Genomic DNA, 19482 nt, shown 5'->3' with positions numbered 1-19482 from the left:
CCATTTAAAAAGTACTTAAAGATAAATCCTTAAAAAATGAATGTCTCAGTTCACTCGACCTTTTCACTAAGTCTCTAGGATATTGTTGCCAAGGTCCCATAAGACAACAGCATAAACACCTGTAAACATGTGATGTGAGACAGTTTCATGTGCATTTTTGGGGAAAGTTTGATTGACAATCCGGAAAGGACAATTTCCAATACTTGATTGCTGGAAGGATGCCTTATATCAGGGAAATTGCCTTCCCGAGTAAAGACTGGTACGTAAAACTGGCCGTAAAGTAGCGAGTGGGCTTATACCAGAGGTGGGCTTACACCAGAAGAACTACGGTACTTAAGAAATACATATTACACTAAATTAAAATACAAAATTCAACTATTAACAAAAGACATTACATCATCTACAGGTACACAAAAACAACCTAGGTTTATGTAACAGATCTTGAAATATTGAAAGAATTATTATATTATCATTATTATTAAAATATTTAACATTTAAATTTGATAAACTTACTTTCTTTTTCTTGCTACTCTCCATCTGTTTTCTAACTTCTTCATCCTCTATATTCTCTATATCGGCTGCCTCATCTTCATCACTGACGTCGCCGTCGCCTTCATCTTCAACCTTCAGTTTTTTACCCTGAATATATAAGAAAAATGTTTAACAATATTATTAGATGCTAATATTTCCATATTTTATTGATTTTATTATACCATCTTCAATTTTCCAACGGTTTTATGTACATATGACTAAATTTATTTTTGTACTACAATGCTTTTCGAAAAAGCATTATCATTATCATCCTCGCGTTGTTACTTCATCTATTCAAGAGGGCCTCTGAATATCAGCTGATCTTCTATGATAAGCTGGAAGGGTCACCGTTGATAAATATGATTTTATTTATATTATTATTATTATGCATTATATTATAATTATTATATTATCATTATCAACATCATAACCTTCACCACCGGTATAATTATTACTGTAGCCATACTCTGGCTGGTTTAGACAAAAAGTCTCCTTCCAAGGATACAGTAAAAAATTACATTATTTATTTTACTATTTAAAATAACGCCTAGTTGGTATTATTTTAATCTGATGAATTATGTTTGGTTTTTTTCTTTGCAGAACATTTCCATATGTTTAAGTGTGAGCTCAATCATCATCAATGAGCCATGAGAGAATGTGATTGCACCTAGCAGGATATTACATAGCGCATGTGTATAGTTATGTGTATATAGCTAGTTTTATAGCATGAATACTCGGACATAAGATATTCAACATGGTAATAAAAAAACACCTCCTCCAATAGTGATATATTTAGAAATATCCCCATTGGGATTCGCACCTAAGACCCTTGACTGCTTGATCAATATATCAATTAAATGCATATGATGTCAATATGAATGTATTATATATTATTGTACTGCATGTGCTGCCAGAAGAGCTCCATCGCAGTAAAGTTATGTTGCTTTTGGGCAATCCAACCAGTCAGCTATACTTTTTTGTTGTTTTACTGGTGAAATAAATTATATATACGATATTATAATTCCTTGAAAAATGACAACATACAAGCTTGGGCACATAGCTCAGTTTTAAAAGTAGCCAAATCTTAATGGAAGGGTATTTCTAGACATTTAAAGTAAACAATGTTTTTATAAATGTTGGTTTCCTGCAGCATATATTTTTTCCAATAACCTGTTTTTATGATGCTATGATGCTTTGGTTTTTATGGAAGGGTGCCGTATAAATAATAAATTATTTATTTATATTATGTTATTTAGTGGAAGAAGATTTAGTGGATGAAATGCAGAGGAAACACTCAGCAGATTGTAGGAGATATTATATCACAAGAAGTAAACACCACCGTATCGGGCACTGTAACAATCATTGCATTATTAATCATCAGACAACAACAAAAATGCAAGACTACTGTTGATATTTTGCATAATAAAGAATAATTAAATAACATTGACAAGGACAAACCTTAATAAGTATTTTGCCTTTGAGGTCTGTAGGTGATGGAGGGATTGTGTCTTCAGTTTTCACAGGTTCTTTGTAGATTTTATCTAGAAAGAAAAATAACATTTTTGAATTCATTAACATTACACTATTCACTACATATGGATGGCCTGACAGATAAAGTTGAACCTCTCCTTTGGGAGGCCTCTAGTAAGAGTACACTACTATTATCATTAGCAGACACATTTTCAGCCACAAGGCATGGAATTTCCAGGGGTCCCAAATTTTAGGGGACACCCCTCTATAGGGGCACTTTTTTGGTACCAAAGGTTTCTCCTTTATAGTGGTTCTACTGTACTTCAACTTTGCAGTCTCATACATTTTACCACTTAAAATATATCTTAAGACACCATTCCACAACCTATGGGATGCGAACCAATGATTGGGTTGTGGAAAAATGTTGATGAGTGGCATAATATCTTCAGATCGTGAAAACTTCACTTAATACGAACAACAACAAATGTAAGCAAATTATAGTAAACAAAAGTGCAATTAAAGTGTGGCATGTGTGTTATTTGAAAAAAAGAAAATTAACTTTGTAACTTAAACAGTAGAGTAGTCAACAAAATAAATACAATAGCAGCTGATAATAACAATAACATTAATATAATAACATATACAACATATATATGTGTCTATGTGTCTCCGCATAACCTATGAATTTCTGCCAACCAAATCTATATATGGTTTTGTGAAATCAGTAATAGTATTTTCATTTTTAGGGGTTTTAAATTGAATTTGTGGGTGATGGCATCTTTTAATTAGACAAAAGAATCAAGAGGGTGATTCTTTTGATACTTGTTATCCCTTGTGCGTATAAAATGGTGGACATGGTTTATTGACATAATTCACTTAAACGAATGAAAATAATACCATATTCAATCATTTTACCATGAAATTAAGGTGAGAAATTTGACCTTAGAGTTTGATGGGTCGCGTTTGAGTGCTTGACATTGAATTTGGGTAGTGATCTAAAAAGGTTGTGGAACGGCGTCTTAAAACACATCAAGAGTGACACCTCTTAAGTCCAAGCAAACATGTTGTTGATGTGCTGATTTTACTGATGATATTAGGTCTAATCAGCTTTAGGGAAAATGTAATTACAGCATAGCATTTGACATATCAATATGGAAAGCACTTGCCAAATAAATATCTTAAGTAAATAAATTGAATAAGTTAGTTTCCCTACCTCCAAGGATTTGCTGCATGATGTCAGCCATTACCTGCTGTTGTGGGACAGAGCAGTGGTTTTCCAGTGATAATATCACTGGGTACCTATTGGGAACAAATTGAGGAAAATAACAGAGTATAAGATATTATCAACATAATTTTATCTAATATAGAATTTAGTTCAACATTTAATTCCATTAAGTCTATAATAGTTGGCCTATATAGATACAGTACCATCCAGAAATCATTAGCCATCCACTCGCGGTTTTTCCGCCTATGAAATTCGTGTGACACACGGTTAATTAGTTAGTAATAAGACCACCCATATTCAGTCAACCGTTAAGGCATTGAGTAATTCATGTCTTCCAACGAACTGCCTAGGGATTTTTACGTTCAACAAATTGGTATGTGTTGTTTATCAGATAGACAAACGACAGAGCCTGTCGTTATTACAGAACAATGCAACTGGGAATAAACTTTGTACTTTCATCTATATGCTGGTAGACACACACAGACATCTATTGTTATTGTAATGATACAACATCTGTACTCATATCAGCTGAGTTTCTTGAGTGTTTAAATTTCCCACGAGCGTGAGAAAAAAAAAAATGGGGTATATACATTTTAATATATATATTTGATATTTGCAAAACCATTTTTTTCCCTTCATAATAATAAATGCAACATACTAATAATTAACAACTTATTTTGTTGGATTTTATCCATGACATTACAACAGAAAAACACAAAACTTTTAACAATTAAAATAGGGTTCCGTCCCCCTTGAATATACTACCCCTCTAGAACCTGATTTGGAATAAACGCCTCCCTCAAATAGACTCCTCTCTCGAATAAACACACCTCCAAAAACCCTTCTCAACAAAAATGCCCCAGGGCGTTTATTCGGATAAATATGGTAATTGTATCTTTCTTTTAGTCAGTTCCAGAATAGGAACTGACTAACAGCATGTTAAAATTACCAATGAACCTTCTCCACTGAACACTAACATTAATAATTCCATATAGTAACCTTAATACTTGCAATAATGAAAATCTAATAATCAGGGGCAGATCTAGAGATGTCCGAAAGGGGGGCTGAAAGTAGGGCGATCGAGACAACACTATCCTACGGGGTCCAGGGGCATTCCCCCACAATTTTTTTTTTTTTTTTTTAAACTTTCCAAAAGGGGAGGGCCGCAGCCAGATTAAGTTCTATGTAGTAGCTAAAACAACCAACATGAAAAAGACCTATGACATGAACTTCTTAATAAAACCTGTAGTGGTTCAATTTCAGTAAGTGCACTAGAAACTAGAAAATCCAGCATCACAAAAGCGATATTCCTTAAACTAAATTATGAATAATTAAGCTTTATCAAAACGTTAAGAAATCTTTTGGGATTACAAAATGCATTTGGAAAATTTGCATCATTCTGAAATATACCAAATTTAATATCCTTTAAATGGATCGCTGATGCACCTATCTATAATAATTAATTTTGAGTTTGCGTGCATATTTTATATCCGTTACAAATAGTAAACATCCTGCCTCCATTTATGATTGCCTGTAATGCCATCCAGATGTATTTACATTAATATGGAAATTATGACCTGTAAAAATTTCAAAAAGTAAATTCTCATCTATAAAATAAACTTACATCCTTGTATATCATATTTAAAATTTGCTTAAGAATTATCATTTGCAGTAAGTAAGCATTTATACCATGAATTATACATATCCTGTGTTTAATTGAATGGTTTTGAAGTAGGCAATTTGTACATTAAGGAGTTTCAAAATTGCAGCATTGATTCATAACCCACTAATAGCAACATTATACAAATTTACATAAATGAAATATGACAAGTACACCTAATTTCATATGAAAAAAAATTTACATGAAAAACAAAATTAATCTCCATTTTCTTTGTTAGTAAAATAATAAATAATAATTATTGACTTTTTTGCTTTAACTTGGTTACAATTTGAAGTTGTTTTTTTTTAGAATCCAGATTTATATTTTGCGCCTATCACAGACCGAAGAATATACAAGGCGCTGGCATTAGTATTACCCTGGTCACTAGATACTAAGTTGGCAAACCAGCACATTTTCGTGATAATTTCTCCTCTCCCAGGGGAGTATCCTCCCAGGGGAGTATCCTCCCAGGGGAGTATCCCAAGTCATGCTGCTTTACACGCACAACCTAGGAAGTTCAATGCCACACCATCCTATCAAGTACCCATTTATAGAGAGACAAACATAGGTAAAGTGCCTTGCCCAAGGACACAAGCAATGCGATGGGCGTCGGTCTCGAATTCAAGATCAGTCCAACACTGCCACATGCGCTCCTACATAAGAAGTGAGAAAAAATGTAAATTTTGTACTAAAATCCTAGTTTCTAAAATGTTTTTCTTACAGCTACATGTTGTCACCAAGATCACAACTTCACATGGTTCATTAATAAAACAGTTGTACTCACTCTGAGGCTACAAAGGCGTACTTGTTAACAACCTCAATGATGTCACGGAAAAGAATCTTAGATGTGAGTGTGTGTCCATGGTAGACTACAGGATCATTATCTGGACCATCCCATACATCCACTACAAAAATAAAAGGCAAATATTTAATAGTACAAAATGTCAACTTCATCGGTTTTTATTTGAAAAAAAAAAACAAAAATTACAATACCCTGGGGAGAGGACTATATAATAAGTGATATATGATGGCTCTATTCATATATATTTATATATATTTTATGTAAAAGAATAAAAAATATACAAATTGACAAGTATATACAGGTAAAAATTTCCCACAAATAAATTTTCTCAATAGAGCTTGTTCTAATTTATGTCCTCTTAATTTTGAGAAGGTCTAATTAGTATCCACTTCCTATTCCATGAAAGATTCTTTCGTGTTTTTTAACATAGCTTTAAAAATAGTTTTCATATTAAATGGTTAACATAAAAAACCATCTACTTACACTCCACACATCTACATCCCTTCTGAAGGCACTTAATATATGCTTCGGTACTACTTGGCCCTCGTAGTTGATCATGCATCAAATAGCTAATAAGAAAATTCATAAATTATAATCAATTATGCCAATAATTCAAAATCTTTTATTAAGTTAGTTATATTATTATATTAATTGAAAATACTTTAATTCAAAAGGCTATTAATATGAGTAAACAGACCAATCATCATTATAGCTTGTTATGCACCAGGACCTGGATTTCTCAATCACAGCTTAGCAAATGTCGTAAGTCAAAAAAGTCCCAAATCAAATATCTTAAGCTGATTTATTAAACCATCTTAGTAAAATTTTAGCTTAAAAATCATCACAGATGGCGCATGCATACAATCAGCTTTTTAATTTTAAGCAATTTTTAAGCTAAGCAATAATGATAAATGTGACTTAAGCAAAAAAATAGGCTTAAGACGAATTTAAGCTGATTTCTAGTTTGATAAATCCAGCCCCTGAACTCAGGGGCTGGATACTGGTACCAGTAAATTTTATTTATTTTAAGTATCTACTTCGTTGAGAGGCTCCCCTCCCAACAAAAAAACAAAAAAATAAATAAAACTTAGGAAATTCCTTTTCTCTTTCCTTATTCTCTGACCAAACTTGTTTAGAAATTACTATTAGCAAAGGAGAAACCTTTATAAATCAATAATGTAATATGCTACGATAAAAATAATTTAGTCTTCATTAAGAAGACATTGATTGCCAATTAGTGAATCTCAATTTCTGCATGCATTTGAATATTTTTTATTTTTTTTGCACAGATTTTACACCAATTTGTGTGTAAGCCCCATGCAAAAATATTTTTTTTTAAATATTTAAAAAAAACCATCAGCTGTCCATTTTTATAGTTCTTCGATTGTATGACCAAATATATTTGTTGAAAATTATTGCCAGGTACTGTTTGGAATGACCTGTACGAAGCACAAACTCCTGTAGACAAATCCAATACTGTTTCAATTTTAATCATATGGGAAATTTACTCATGAAAATTATTGCAAAGTAGAAGAATACGTATAGAATGATATCACGTTAAAATTCTAGTTGGATAGGTTTGAAGTCTATTCATAGATCACTCAAACCTTCATGAGCGCTATTATCTCCTTATGTCAAATTGCATTTGTAAGCAGATAGTTGGGTAAAAGGATCTTACCGTGTACTGCAATAAAAACTACCTGCTTTACGGCTAGCACAAACTACAAATACGTGAACAGGATTAATAGCATGTAATCTAGCGTAAGGTGATGTATATATTTTTCTGTGTAGCACTGTGCTACCATGTCTATGTACCTTAAACAGGTAGCTCTTATGTGTAGAAGGATTTATATCAATTTGCACAAAATATTTTAAAATCAACATGCAAGTGCAATACTTACGTGTTGTGAGAAGATGCTATGAAATAGTGGGTCAAAGGCTGGGTCATATCTTGGTAGATGGTGTTATGGAAAGGATTAAAAAGCAATCCATTTGGTCCCAACATAAAAAGAACAAAACCTACAGAAGAAAAGAAATAAAAAGTAAAGTAATATATCACAAAAATAATAATAATAATAACCATAATAATAATAATGACCATAATATTTTTTTTAATCTATTACATAATCTATTTTTAAAAGGGAATTGTAAATGAGAGTTTCACACAATAGAAAGTGATTCTTACATCTTGAAAGTAATCTTGACATTGAGTAAGGATGAAAACCCTTGAATGAGTTATCTCATAGCATGGAGGTATAAAATAGAAAAAAACATAATCTTTTTTATACCTTCATGCTCATAGTTTACTCTCACATGTCATAAAGGTCAACTCATATAAACATTCTATAAACAATTACATCAACAAACAGAATGAATATCTGGCATATACATTGCAAACATGTGGCTGCAATAGGCTAAATAAATTGTTTTTATGCACTGACCCTTGACATACACATGTGCAGTTAAAACTAAAAGATGACTTTTATGAAGTAATCATGATATGGATCAAGTCTGTTAAAACTCTACTGCCTGCCAATGAAATCTTAAATCTAATCTCATTTGTGTTTTAAGGTCAATAATTGAAAAGACATGAAAATTATTCAAATGTTTGTTTTATGATTTATTGAGATACTTGCCATCATAGCTGAGAATCCTCTTCTGCTTGCAAAGTTCTTTTTGCTCATACTTGTCAATCACGGATAAACACCATTCTTCTTTTACATCAACCCTCTATCAGAAAAAAACACATAAGAAAAACTGACTATATAATGGGAGGAAGTTTATTATATTTTTAGTTCTTAATTTTTATATCCCCTATACCATAATGTGATAAATATAAATGTGTTTAATCAATGCAGACTGAAACCACAGTAATATCAGGGAGATGTAAACTCCCTAGTAATATTATGCCTGAATTGTATCATTTATTCTACTGTATATCTGCGGTATGGTTGATGAATATGGCAAGAAGCACTGCAGTTCCTAGAGTGAGTCACCATGCCTCAGTTGGACAGGACATGGAAGCACTTGTGCAGTAAATTATACAGGCTTTCTACCTTAAGTTGTGCATTTCACTTGTTGTCTCTCTCCACCCAGGAGTATAAGTGGGTACCTGGTAGGCTGGTACCTACAGCTGCAACATTATGGAATTATCCCCAGGGAGCTGAGAGTGTGTTCCATATGTGCTTGATCCAATGACCGGGGGTAATGACAGGCCTTAGCTACAGTATATTAAGTCATATTATGATTATTATTTTGGAGAAGGCAATCTATCTACTTTAATCTCTCTCTATTCTGGATTACAAATTATTACCTTGTAGATAGGATAAAAACGAGCTTTGTTGAATTATTATGCAGTATTTTGAATATGATATTGTGATATACTGTGGTCTTATACATGTTCCCCAATGAGTACTGGCTGCAGATTGTGTATGAATGTCTGTTTCCAATAACCAAGCTGGTAATGTTGAGTACTTCTAACGTTCATGGTATGAACTATTGTTACAATGGTGGGCATTAAACTATGCATTGATTCTTCAATTCATTAGACGAGCATTTCACTCTTTGATTCAGCAAATTAATCTAACCTTTGACAACAATTGTCAATAATACTTTGTATCTGCAGTCAAGCACGATAGAATAACAATGCTGATACCATTGAGTTAGTTCACTTAATAACTACTGTACAGTAATATATAATATCAATTTCATTTCTTTTGATACGATATTTAATTGCTTGTAACCTTATCACAAGAATATATTTAGCTATCACTTTTGTGTTTTAAATGAACAGTGAACTTATACCTGAAATAGGTTTATACATGATTTAGGCTTGTACCTAAGATGGGCTTACAGACTGTCAGTAATAATATTATAACAACTATAGATGGTTCATAGTTGAAATCATATGCCTACTTTCAACCGCTTTACTGAAGTGTTTATGGATGACAACTGTCTTTTATTCAAGATAAATTTTGACATTTTAAATGCTAAATAACCTTCATTCATAGATCACCGATCATCTATTTGCTTCAGTGGTTCAATTCTAAAGGCCATACCAGGGAGGTGATGGACCAGTTCTAAATTGTTGTCATCGTAGTTAAAGTACTTTAAAAGTATATACCGTACTCCATTAACAGTTGGCACTTTGCCAATAAACATTGGAAACACAAAAATAAAGAAGAAATGAGAAAAAAATTCAGAAAAAACTCAAAATACTGAATTAATAATTTGGAGGTACTGTATATACTCAGAACTTTCATCAGAATCAAATGTATTTGACCTCTATACAAATTACAGTGGAATAAACAAATGCTTTAAAAAAAAAAACAAGATAATATGCAAACAATAACAGTCAGTGACGTTGCCAGGAGTGTCAAAGGAGAAATTTCCCCCAACTATGAATCCCATTATCATTCAATACCACGACAAGGGTCATCGGACTAAAAATGTTAATTTGCTGATCAAAACGTTATTGATTGCCAATCCCTTTAAATATTACATGGTCTAAAAACAATATTTTGGGCATCCTAAACTGCATAATCCATTAGTCCCGATCCTCTGTCATTTTTAATAGCACACATAAATATAGAGCAAGAGCAAATTAGTTTAAGAGGTTCTAAAGGTGCATGACCTCTTTTATGATGACAGTGCTCATTATCAATTAACACCATTCCAATAAACAATTTACAGGCTGTATCAATAATTGATGTGTAATTCGCGTAAATCAACTTTCTTCATGCTGCTAAACAAAATTAACAACGGTACAACAAAGAACTTGTGTTACAGACTTAAAAATCTTTGAATATACGGTAATAAGTTTTAGCCACAAACATATGCAGCATCATCAGTATGCTTATTAGCTTGATACAAGGGGTAAAGAGTTATCATCAGTGTCATATCTAAAGAGGAAAATATACATGTTCCCCTCCCCAAGAAAATGTTAGTATCCCTTCACAAGGTGAATTCCACTAAAAAAAAAAAGAAGAGAAAAAAAGTACTAATTTCCCCAGCTAGCACCCACCCCTTTTTATTGTTCCCCCTTCCCCATCGGCACCGTGTAAATAAATCACTATTAGATACGCTGTTAATCATTGCTGCCGTGATCATTATCCTCTTCATGTTCGTCAAAACTAATAACACTAATATAGTGAAAGGAACATTTAACCCTGTGAACCCTAAAGGCCGGAAAAACGGCCGCGCGCTTTACACTGCAATAACCCTAAAGGCTGGTATACCGGCCTTTGCGTGTCAGGTGACGTTATTCGGGATAATCACATGACCAGTCATGACCAGTATGAGTAATGACGTAATTTTGTGACATCATCATTCCCAAGTCGTTCTGACAGACTCGTATGTGATGATTTTTTTTATTGAATTTATTGAATTGACAATAAATGCCAACGTGCTTTACGATTGATACTTTATGACTCCCAAGGATATATTGATGATGACGATTATCCAGGAAGTGATTTGGAAAGTGATAGTGAGGTAAACAGTGTAGTTTTTAGCCTAGGCCAGACCGATCACGATAGTGCTAGTGCCAGCAGACGGCGGTAGTGATGATAGTTGTACATCTGGTTGATGGATGGCTATGGTAGCGGTACAGGGCCTAGGAGGTGGTAGTGATGATTGTAATAAAATATAATCATATTTTGTCCAAATAACTCCGGGTGAGGGTGCCACAAGATGTAAATAATGCAGGGTTCAAAGGGTTAAAAGTATGTAAACCACTATCAATACCACATGGTTCATTGTAAAATTTAGAATATAGTAAATAAAAAATTCCTTACCTTCTGTGATTCATGCATGAACTTCATAAATTCTGCTGCAGTCCAGTAATCGTCATCACCCGAATATCTATAAAAAAGATATAAATCATTTATTTAATGCCAGTTAATATATCATAGCATAGAATTACTACATACTGTAATTATGTCATTTATTTTGATTTTAAATTTATTTAAATTAGAAAGTTATTTTTTTTCACTTCTAACAGGACTAGAAAACTGAGCCATGAAATTTAAAGTAGTAGTTAAATTTTTCTACATCAATTTATTTTTAGCCATAAACTGTCAATGACAATAATACATTACAAAACTTACTATGATATTGATGTCTGTTAAAACAAACCAATGAACACTGATTATTAAAGGCAGACACTATCAAATTTTGTCTGTCTGAAAGACGAAAATCTAATACACAGACGTTGCTTTATATATAGCTCCATCTGTTCAGATTTTGGTCATACTCTTCAAAACCTAGTGATATTTCTTTAATAAAACAATCGGAATATTTTTTCTCGGGGGGGGGGGGTTGCTTAGTTTAAAACAATTAGGTGGTAAATAGTAAGGGTGAGGAGAGGGGCAAGAAATAGGAATTTTTGAACTTATAATCATTAAATTTATCTTGTTTTTCTAACTGCAATATAATTCATTTGATTCTTTGATTCACTTGGGTAAACATGATTTTAACATTTTAAATACTTAAATACAGGTCTCCCTCCAATTAAAGACCTCTCCGATTAAAGACCACTATTCTATAATAAATAACCTTTAACCTTTAGTCTTTAGTCTCAAATTCACAAATGTCTTATCTTTATTAATCTAATTAGAGACCAAAGTTGTTAAAGACCCTGGAAACCCCAGTCCCAAAAATGTCAGGAAGACCTGTACTTATATTAAGAACAAACTTAATAAAGGTGAATTTGAATCACAGTAGGCTATTGGTTTATGAAGTCAATTGTACACATTAAAAAAAGAGATCTATACAAGTAATATACCAAAATATTTATTGAGTACAAAAAATATGAGTTATTGAGCTTAATTTAAATCAGCAGGGCCAATGGGCTCAAGTACTTTCAGTTAAGCTATGGTTTATAAAGTCAATTGTACATTTTAAATATGGCATAGAAAGGGATCTAAAATTATATACCGAACCAATATGCAGTATATATATTTTTGTTTCTTAACATCTGACATATAAAACGGCTTTACACAGGTGGTATAGCCATCAAATCTACTTCCAATCGAAATGAGGTTTTAACTTTTGCTATCATGCACTAGTTACAAATAAATGTTTTTGTAAAATAGGAGCGGTGTGGTATAGCGGTTGCAGCTCTGCTTCTCAACCTTGAAGTCAGTGGTTCAATCCCTCACTGTGTAAGTAGTGTGTGTCCTTAGGCAAGGCACTTACCTACGGTTGTCTCTCTCCAACCAGGACTACAAGTGGGTACCTGGTAAGTTCAAACACAAAATGTGCTGATTACAACTGCAACATTATGGAATTCTCCCAAGGGACCTGAGTATGTGTTCCATATGTGCTTGATCCAATGATCAGGGGTGATAATGTTAAGCGCATTGAGGTCTCCACAATATGCGCTTTATAAGTCAACCATCATTTTTATTAAATATGATAAACTTTCCTTCAACTTTTAGCTAATATATTTTGGTTTTACATAAAGCAAACTTCATTTTCTACATGTGAACAATCTTGTTATATGCCCATTAGAACAAAAAAAAATATTTCTGCATTATATATGTAATTTTATTTCAATTTATTAATACTGTGAAAATTGTTTCTTTGTGTGGGAAAATCTAAATACCTGATATGTATATTTCTTTAAACCGAATATGTACTAAGTTCATACTTTCTTCCATCATTATTACCATAATTTTACAACAGAATGTTTATTAGTTACAAAATGATAGTCTTAAATATATAGGGTTTTACCAACAATAGGACTGAATGAAAATTAATACACTAGGTAGTTTAGTTGGTAGAGCAGGGTAGAGAAACAAAATTTAATTAGATCTTGGTCCAAATGAAGAACAACTGAATTACACTATGTTCACATTCTTAATTAAGTTACCATCAATTTGGAGTGCCTTATCCAAGCTCTCACCACAAACCCCACTCCCCCACCATAATATTAACTACCGTATTTTTCACCATGATTCAAACATGCAAACACATACCCAGACACACCACATACACTAAGGCCACACAAAATGAAAAGTCCCATTTTGCCAATTTGAAACAAGTAACATTTAAGTGCTGTTCTTTCATATAGTACATAATTTCTACAGAGCTAAATATACTCTACATGTGTACAAGTGTAGTTAAATACCAACCAGCATAACTAAACACTGCAGATAATAACAGGAGACAATAAAGGACGTTGTTCACAGCTCTACAAGGTTATCCATCCGCCCACAAGCAAAAAGTACTGAATAGTGTTTAAATCTGTAAACAGGCAGCCTAAATCTAGGCCGTGTTTGGTTTCGGTTAAAGCACAATAAGTTTTTGTTATGGTTTTTAAAATATAACAATGCAGACATCATAAAATGATCAGACTAAAAAAAACCTGAATGTATGATAGGCCTATAATAGCATTAAAATCAATGATTCATTCATGGGAATGCAAATATAGACATGTATGTACAAACTGTATGTACAATGCATGGCTGAGAGTAAGGAACATTGTTATTGCATGAACCACTGCTGCCAAAAAGGCATGCCACTCTACCACCAAAATAAGACTTGAAATTCCTTTTCCTCACTAAATTAATAACTAATAGCGATATGAACGGACATGAGTAAATAAAATAATATATTTATCAACAATGACTTTTATGGAAATTACAGAACTTCTAAAACTACTTTGTACTATCTAGTATAATAGTCATACTAGAAATACTCTTTTGAAATAAATATTGTATGTAGTTTTAAGTGAATTACATTGTTAACTTAGATGTTTTAATAATTGGTTAGGTAGTTTTTGGAATGTTTCACTAATTAAGTTAGTAATTTTAAAAATAATTATATTTTGAAATGTGAACTCAATTCAAATGGTACAGCAAATTGGTCATGTGTGTTATTTACTATATATTTTTCTGCTGAAAATTTTTATAGAAGAAAATTGGTCTTTGGCATTGCTATATGGCAGTCATCAAGTACCATGTTAGTTGTTGATTTATCATTTTCATATTTGTTTGGATTATTATAAATTTTTAAATGTATTTTTATACCTTAATATTCTGTTACTCTTGAACACATTATCAAATATATGGGTGCCATGATATACAATTATAAGTTGAAATATATTTATAATTATTGTTACAATAATAATTATTATGCAATATTATTTTATTATTATTATTATTACGCTATATGTTTATATTGTAACTGGATTGTTAAATGGCTTCTCTCTAAGAAAATTAACTAAACAAATTAAATTTAACACATTAGCATCTGAATCCATACAGTTCTTAACCTACAACATTCGAACACATGCCCATATCACGTAAAAATAAAAAATTACTTCATCAATTACGATTACTAACATACAAAAAAAAGGTTGAACTATTCTTCCCCAGTTACAGTCTTTAATGTTAACTTATACTAAAGTGTCATGTGTGTTTTCAGTTAAGTTACTTCCTAACTCTCCTCAAGTAGTTGAATAATTTCCGTTCCATGTAGGGAAGCAGGGAAGCATGAAAATCGAAACATAGTGAAGTGTCTCAATTTAACCATGTGACTAAACCTTCAGGAATTTTATTAGGTTAAATTGTCCTGTTTAATTTATATAACTAAATATATTATAAAATTATAACATATGGTGTTTCTGTAGGACTATTTATATAGCATTTATAATCGAATAAGACCTCACTTGATTAAGCACCACATAAAAACGTGTAGAAAATTCTTATTACAAATTTATGGCTTTAACTTGGCTCTTACTCTTTCTCTTGCACTTTCCTGTAATACGATGACAGACAGAGAACAATCACCCCTCCCCTCTTAAAGCAGCCTTTGACGAGTATGATAATAAGCATTTGCACTCAAAATAACCGAAAATGCCATGCCCAATCTCAAAACAACTTTCACATATTTTCTAGGGAATTAACAAAGTTTTTCAACAGCTACTGTAGACAAAAATATTCAACTACTTTAAAGATAGCTGCTATATGACTATTTTCATTAACCTATATATAATGCATAGAATGTATGTCTGAGAATCATTTAGCATAATTGAGTTGATGTCTGAGCTATCGTTTGCCAATTTCCCATATAATTCCTGTCTCCAGATCTTATCTTCACAAATAGTTGAGACAACCAACCAACTTCTGCACTCTTTAAGAAATAACTACAGTAATTTTCCCTTAACAATAATTTTGTTTAATGTCTATATATAACTGAGCACTACTCATATTTTTTATAAGTAAGATATTTGTGAAAGTACTCGTGATACAGTAGTGACACAATTTAGGCTAATTTTTACTGCGCCTTTTAAGCTGGGGACTCAATGCGTTGTACGGCGGCTGTACAAGCCTTACTCCATTCCGTGTGAGCGCTAGACCACGCAACCCCATCGACGCAACACCGTTTACTGTGGCAGTCTGAACAAATCATTAAAAAATATCTTTTGTGCTTGCCATGGTGTTGTGTTCCCCACGGACTTGTGTCAGCCAACAACCGTCAGGCGCAACGAGGGTCCAGCTTTACAAAGGGATACGGGCCTACTATACCCCTTGTCAAAGGATTCATAAACTGGTCAATCGCACAGTAATTAATGCTTAACTCTCTGCAGAGAAATCTAGTTGCGCTGCAAAAATACATTTGATATCACATCCTACCAAGTTCAGTACCCATACTCCTAAGAGGAGACAGACAAACTAAGTAAAGTACCTCGCTTAAGGATACAAACAAATGCAAAGTGGTGATTGTATTTTCCCCTATATAAATATTAATGATTGAATGATCAATTGACTGACTTAAAACCACGACCTCAAGGTTGTGAGCCCGAAAACACAAATGCTGCGCCAACTACTGCAGTAATTAGTAATACACAGCGTATTAAAATTATTACCCCTTTAACATTATTACCCTATATAGTAATGATTTATTTTCTATACCTAAATGACCACTAAATAAAGTAATTTTAAACTTACTTGTTGAATACTTCTTTGAGCTCAGTTCTGTCAGTAATTTTCCTGTAGAACTCAACAAATTCATCAATATCAAGACGATTCTCAACAATTTTTCCAGAAGCTGTTTCACTTTTCCTCGCATCTGCTTCCTGTTCAAACAAGAACATACCGGCATCAGTAATTTTATATTTCAATTCTAATCTACCTCCAGGTTAAATTAACAATATTAGAACATTTTCAAATGTTCAGGAACTTATCTACCGATATAATTGCTTAGTTTATATATTTCAATGTTAGGTTTATTGTGGAAACAAATTTTCTTGTCAATTAACAGGCATTTTTGTATTCTTGGCACACTTAAATTTCTGCCAACAATTTTCATTGTCAACGAAATTTGATAACTTAATATGGATCTTTCAAATGAGCAATTTTAATAATTCGATCAAAAAGGCACTACTCAAAATCCATAACCTTTGTGAGGAAATAGACAAAGAAATTGCTAATAGCATTTCCAACAATATTTTTAATAGTTTTTTTCTCTCTTTTTTTGGGTGGCAGTGCATTATTTTGTAAATCCAAAGAGAGAAACTGAATAAATAGTACTAAAAACATCCATTTTGTTACTTCTCTGTAAAGTGAATCTCAAACAAGGGGTTTAACTACAATTATGAACTATATAAACTGAGAGGTATAATTATTAAATCAATTATTTTTGCGAATACTTATATACTACATGTAATAACCTTAAACAGTTTTTTGGCGTGACTTCTATCAATTTTCATATTCATTTTATTCAAAAGTTTAAAGCACTCGTCAAAGTCCAACGTGCCATCCTTATTTGTGTCAGCTTTCAAGAAATAATCCCGTATCCATCTGAATTTTGTTAATTAAGTAAAAATATATTGCTAAAGGAAAAATGAGAATGAAAATAGCTTAAACATATGAATGTAACTACATAAACAAAAGAATTAGGTTGATTAGTTATCAAATTACAGTGAAAATTCTTGAAAAGTTAAATTCAAAGGACAAATCTAGAGGCAGAGCAGTAGTAAGGTAAATACTACTTGAAGCACCACCGAAACTGCAGGTAAACGGTGCGATAGTGTCACTTCCTCTATGTTAGTCTGTAAGATTTCTATTTTAGCACTGTTGTTAGTTTAGCTGTCTTGCTTGAACAGATTTTGCTATTTTAGTTTACTCAGCGCATGGACACCATGTATTATGTAATATAGTCCCACCATTACCAATACCATTTATCATGGAGGCTTTAGACCCAGGAGAAAAAAAATGCATCACCCTCTCTTTCAAGCTGCCTGGATAAGAAATATATTACGTTTCTTTATGAGTTATTTTCCAACTACTGTATATCTTGACCTTGAGAATAGAAAGGAGTCGTGAATTTTATTGTTCTTGTTTATCACCTAAACACAGACAACATATCATTAATGAGAATAATATGATATAATATTATGATATAATATTAATATATATTAATATATTAATGAGGTTAATATTGAATTAGTAGTAGCAATGATAACAGTAGCATGCAATAGTAGTGGTAGTAACTTATAATTGTCCTATGTTTGTTTAGGAATAGCTACCAGTATAATTAGTACTCCTGTGAATGATGAGCTGGCAAGGCCCTTGAGTGAAGCCCTCATTAGGCCTCAACATGCTGGGAAATTATGGTGCTCCTCTACTTTCATGTTTTTAAATGTTTTTTTCTAGAATATGTTATTAATAAAATTGTTTAATAAATTGGTGTTATGGGTTAACACATATTTGTATATAATCTTTTGCATTCTCTGGTGATATAGCCTGTGAACTATATACAAATCATATTTATTATGATTATGAGAGAAAGGTGTGGAGATCAATATTAACTGGACTACTCATGCTTTGAGTAGAGGATGCCAACAGCTGACAGCTGATTAATATAGTACTGTAGTAGCAATAGTAGCAGTACCAGTAGTACTATAGTAATACAGCGGTAATGACAATTATGATGGTAGTAGTAGTGGTGGATTGGTGGTAGTAAAGTAGTGAAGTCACTGGATACATTAATTGTTGTTGTCAAACTTTTTCTTTCATTCGGTTTGTCAGTATTTTTAAACTTATAAATTATTAAATTATGAAAGTTTCTTTTTTTTCCCTTTAACTCAGAAAATTATTTGAATATTGTACAATAGTTCCTGATATAATACACTAGTTATACAAATACATAAAACACACACATACTATATAAACACAGGAACTTTCCATTAATCAGTAAGTGAATGTTATTGTTAGCCAAAAAAATGACGGAAGGATACATTTGTTGTTGTTTGTGGATGTCAATAGCTTTGGAATGAGCCATTGCATACTTCAATCCTTCGACCCAAGCCTTTGCTTCTTCCGCCGAACGTGCAACCAAGTTTAAGCTCTTATTGTTCACGCCGATTATCACCGAAAAACATGTTTCTTTCGGGAACGTGTGGCGGGCTTTGAAAGTGTCAGTTTCATGGCCAACACGAACTTCCTTGATGTCCTCCACCATATCTACAGAAATTAATGACATAAACATAAATGATAAGATGAATATATGATAAATAAGATAAAGGTACTCCACTTGGACATTAGTTGATGTCTAGATCCTGTATAAAAATGCAATCCATAACAAATGTATGAAATTTAAAAACATATTATATTGAAAGATTGATTGCTGCGAAGCAGCCAATTCATATTCTTGACAGCAATTTGACCTCCTGAAAGGTCATTGTTTGTCAAAAAACGAGTGCCTAAGACGACTGAAAAGCGGAGTTTCCTTCTTTCGTTCTGCCGGGTAAAATCAATTACTTTAGGCGACGTTTGTAGACTAACCTAC

General features: G+C 32.5%; 1 protein-coding gene across 4 annotated transcripts in view; it reads right to left on the bottom strand.

Annotated features, from left to right (window-relative positions):
• LOC117107267 (1-phosphatidylinositol 4,5-bisphosphate phosphodiesterase delta-4-like) overlaps positions 1-19482 on the bottom strand; it is a 64217-nt gene that overhangs the window by 18925 nt on the left and 25810 nt on the right. For all 4 annotated transcript variants that reach the window (XM_033248895.1, XM_033248892.1, XM_033248896.1 and 1 more), the window contains exons 4-14: positions 18932-19157; positions 17363-17492; positions 16641-16768; positions 11481-11547; positions 8325-8418; positions 7590-7707; positions 6172-6257; positions 5671-5791; positions 3215-3300; positions 1990-2072; positions 514-639 (exon numbers count right to left, since the gene is read on the bottom strand). In XM_033248895.1, the coding sequence (XP_033104786.1) occupies positions 514-639; positions 1990-2072; positions 3215-3300; positions 5671-5791; positions 6172-6257; positions 7590-7707; positions 8325-8418; positions 11481-11547; positions 16641-16768; positions 17363-17492; positions 18932-19157 (1265 nt within the window). The remainder of the gene's footprint in view (positions 1-513; positions 640-1989; positions 2073-3214; positions 3301-5670; positions 5792-6171; positions 6258-7589; positions 7708-8324; positions 8419-11480; positions 11548-16640; positions 16769-17362; positions 17493-18931; positions 19158-19482) is intronic.

This window comes from Anneissia japonica, unplaced genomic scaffold (assembly GCF_011630105.1).
Source record: "Anneissia japonica isolate Jap-2015-1 unplaced genomic scaffold, ASM1163010v1 scaffold211_len1577895_cov191, whole genome shotgun sequence".
NCBI classification, from domain to species: Eukaryota; Metazoa; Echinodermata; class Crinoidea; order Comatulida; family Comatulidae; genus Anneissia; species Anneissia japonica.
Note: the sequence above shows the minus strand (reverse complement) of the source record. Positions and strands in the feature narration are given on the sequence as shown.